Consider the following 4,003-nt stretch of genomic DNA (forward strand, 5'->3'; position numbering starts at 1 on the left):
ACTCCCGATTAAGGTTAACTCGACCCATTAACATCCCTGTAAGAAACATCACACCTGCAACTGCAAGGCGAGGGACTCCCAACAGGGTTCAATTATACACCAAACTTATGGTCTATAAGTATAAAACCAAACAACGCACTTAACCGTACTTATAACCTATCAAGAGTCAAAGTGACAAGGAGGTAACGTGCAAAGTCCAAATTTCAAAAATGATTTTAAATCTCGAAGCAATTGATCCGAACGACTACAAAGCCCAGGCCCACTCGACAACGACACTATAAATACTTCCAACTGTCAAACCTCTTATTCCATAACTTCCCATATCTCTCTCTCTCTAGAATGGCCAATTTCATAACTAGCATTCTCTTCTTTCTCTTCACGTTCCTCTCGTCCTCACATGCAATCTACAACGTAGTCAGCTTGGGCGCCAAATCTGACGGTACAACCGACAGCACAAAATCGTTGCTCAAGGCATGGGCCTTGGCCTGCAGCTCAGCTAAGCCCGAGACCATCTACGTTCCCACCGGAAGATACTTGCTTAAACCGGTCCAGTTCAGAGGCCCATGTAAGAACCGAATCGTCGTTCGGATCGATGGAACCCTCGTCGCCCCATCGGACTATCGCGTCCTCGGCAATTCAAACAGTTGGCTTCTGTTCATCAAGGTCACCGGATTGTCTGTCATCGGCGGGAACCTTGACGCACGGGGTGCCACCTATTGGGCCTGCAAGACTTCCGGCAGAAACTGCCCTGCCGGAGCTAGGGTAGAAGACAATACTGATAGCATACGATATTGTCTCTCATATTTTCTGTGTATCACTCTAACATTATATTATCGTGTCCGTGCAGTCGATAACGTTCAATTACGCAAATGATGTTGTGATCAGTGGCTTGACATCGATCAACAGCCAGATAACGCATGTCGTCGTGAACGGATGCAGCAATGTCATGGTTCGAGGGGTGAAGATCGTCGCACCTGATCTGAGTCCCAACACGGACGGCATTCACGTACAGTTCTCATCCGGTGTAACAATCACGAGATCAAGCATCAAGACAGGCGATGACTGTGTATCAATTGGTTCGGGAACCAAAAACCTTTGGATTGATCGGGTTAGCTGTGGGCCGGGACATGGCATCAGGTACTCATCCAACGGCTAAGACGAGAATTGATTCAATTGAGTTCTTGTGCTAGTGCTATACAAACTGCATTGTATCATGTGGAAAGTGATATAGTACTTTCCGAGTCACATTACTAATGTGAGCAAATTTAAATTTCATTTCTGTTTGTCAACAGTATCGGAAGTCTGGCCAAGGATAAGAATGAACAAGGGGTGCAGAATGTGACGGTAAAGGATAGTACACTCACCGGAACTGATAACGGGTTACGTATAAAGTCGTGGGCCAGACCCAGCAACGGGTTCGTGAGAGGCGTCCTTTATCAGAACATAATCATGAACAACGTAAAGAACCCGATCTTAATAGATCAGAAGTATTGCCCCAACAATCGTTGCCCTAAGCAGGTAATTAGATCAAGATTCAAGAATCAATGGTCCTGATCGATGCTTTCATTAGTGAATTGCCCGATTAGATTATGGGTATGCAATGCCCGACCCGAAGACATAGCAAAAAAGTCGTCCTAACCAGGGTCCGGGACCCCTATCTAGTGCCCCGCGAAGTAGAAAGTGCCTGATCCGACCCGAAGAGAATTTGGATTGGCTCGGGCCGGGTCACCATCAGGTCAAAATTTTCAAACTGGTGTTGACCCAAATGGTTGAACCATCCAAACCATTTGAATCGACAGTTAAACCTATATTTTTTGTTTAAAAAACTGTTGACATGGTCAAAAAACCAAATAACCTGGACAGTTAACCGTTGGTCCGTCTGACCCATTGATCAACCCTAACTTGAATATTTAGGATTAGGGTCTAACTTTTACCCACCCAACCCAAAAGTTGACATGACCTAAAACAACCCGAAAAGATGACTTGACCCGATTCGAATCAAACCCGACCCAACCTGATTGCACGGTCTTCCTTCTATATCTATCGTTGATTTGAATTACAGTTATTTTTTTCATTATTATTATTATTTTTTTTTTTTGGGGGGGGGGTGTTTAACTGTTTAAGTAAAACAACTGAAGTGTTATTTTTCTTCATCAGAGTTCTGGTGTGAAGATCAGCCAAGTGACTTACCGGAATATCAAGGGAACGTCGGCCACACAAGTGGCCGTGAAATTTGACTGCAGTTCAAGTAATCCATGCAGAGGTATCAGATTGGAGGACGTGAAGCTTACATATCAGAAAGGAGCAGTTCAGTCATCTTGTGTCAATGCCGGTGGTACCGCCGGCGGATTAGTCATGCCGGCGGATTATTTCTTTCATCTTGTTTATGAAAGAAATTCTTGAAATATTATTCTGTCAGACTTATAAATTGGTTTTTAAGATGCCCATTACCAGTTAGAACTTAGGAGAACCCAGAGGAGAGCCATGGTTCGGGTTCCAGAATTTTTTTTTTCCTTTCGCTCTTAATCCAGTAATTTGGACGAGTTGACTCAAAACTCGTGGTCGGTTTGTTCAACTATACACGAATTTAAAGAAATAATAAACTTGTGATGGAGCTTTTAAGATTTCTTACACACAAACACGGCAGAATTTGGTGTTTTTGTTCTTGGGCATTAAGTTTCCATAGTGATGTCAGAAATATGATATTTCATCTCCTCTTACTAGACTTCCTCTAAAGTCTCAACACATGGGTTAAACAGATTAATTAGGGTTTCTAATAATTGTCGCCTTTAAATATTTTTGATTGAGTTGGGCAATACAGAGAAGTAAATGTAAACTTGTCAGTGCTTGAAATAGATCCCATGTGATTCAGATCATCCATGAGACCATGACTCACCAAATGAAGGTCGTTACTTCTTCAATAATTTAAATCGAGCAATCAATAGCATCAGAATTCTTTATTCTTAATGTATAATCTCAATTTCTATCTCTGAACTTTTGCACTCAGTACATCTTTGAGTGTTAGGCTCAGTTTGGAGAAAGTACAAACTGAGTGAGCTTTCTGAACCAGGTCAATTAGACAATGGTTCTCACGTTCCAAATCTAAGTTAAGGCATGACCAAAAACATTCGCGGCTATCTTGTTTTTATAGGTTTGTAGAGTAATCTCTAATATCTGAAAATAAAGTTCTCCAAATTAATTGAGTACTCCTTACATTAAATTTATATTAGGCTAATAATTATTCCTCAAGGTCTGAAAATGTGGAAAGAAAATAGGTGCTTACACTACTTAGTAATTGACAGTCCATCTCGCCAAACGGAGCAAGTTGATGTGATAAATTATTATATAATAATTTGATATATCATAGTAAATCCTTTGTTGAAAAACCCACGTAACTCAATATTCAATTAATTTAAGGTAATAACTACATAAATGTTTAAAAAAACAAAACTTGCAAACCAAAAGAAAATGGTTAAAAACACATAACGTGAAATGGGTAATAGAATTCAAATTACACATTCAAAAAGTAAACTACAATCACTCTAACCCTACTAGCAAGGTGTAGAATTACATGTATACCATGTGGTGAGGGCCTAAAACAAACTAGCAAGTGATGCTATTGTATTCATCTCCAATGACGAGGTCTAGAGTATAGTCACTTAATCTCATAATGCAAACAAATACTATAATCCACATATGAGTCTTAATAGAACATTTGACAATAATAGCCGATGTCAATAATCCCCAATGATGTACCCCTCCATTTTCTATAGACAGATTTTTATTGGCTAAGACCATGCCAAATAATTGATTTCATATACCTTCAGAGTAGTTAATGCCCCCAATAGAGTCTCCACAAACCCCCTTGGCCAAACCCAGAGTTTATAGGTTGTTTGGTCTCAATTCTAGTTTGCTCCATTAACTAAATGGAAACAAAATAAAATCAAGATAAAGGTACTATTAATCAATAAACACTAACTTGAAGTAAAAGGTTCTCCTCTAC

General features: G+C 40.1%; 1 protein-coding gene across 1 annotated transcript; it reads left to right on the top strand.

Annotated features, from left to right (window-relative positions):
• The first annotated feature begins 339 nt into the window (after positions 1-339).
• Positions 340-2,403, top strand: LOC104612168 (polygalacturonase-like). Its single transcript, XM_010279488.2, has 4 exons — positions 340-762; positions 848-1,137; positions 1,293-1,518; positions 2,158-2,403. Exons 1-4 carry the CDS (start codon positions 340-342, stop codon positions 2,401-2,403), a joined length of 1,185 nt encoding a protein of 394 aa, XP_010277790.1.
• The last annotated feature ends 1,600 nt before the right edge of the window (positions 2,404-4,003 follow it).

The sequence above is a fragment of the Nelumbo nucifera genome, chromosome 1, assembly GCF_055504915.1.
Source record: "Nelumbo nucifera cultivar China Antique chromosome 1, China Antique-T2T, whole genome shotgun sequence".
NCBI lineage: Eukaryota > Viridiplantae > Streptophyta > Magnoliopsida > Proteales > Nelumbonaceae > Nelumbo > Nelumbo nucifera.

Excerpts from the sequence above, each read along its gene's own strand:
- LOC104612168 (XM_010279488.2), top strand. The coding sequence starts at position 340 with ATGGCCAATTTCATAACTAGCATTCTCTTCTTTCTCTTCACGTTCCTC. Across the intron at positions 763-847 it reads ACTGCCCTGCCGGAGCTAGG|TCGATAACGTTCAATTACGC; the intron begins GTAGAAGACAAT and ends GTGTCCGTGCAG. Across the intron at positions 1,519-2,157 it reads ACAATCGTTGCCCTAAGCAG|AGTTCTGGTGTGAAGATCAG; the intron begins GTAATTAGATCA and ends TTTCTTCATCAG.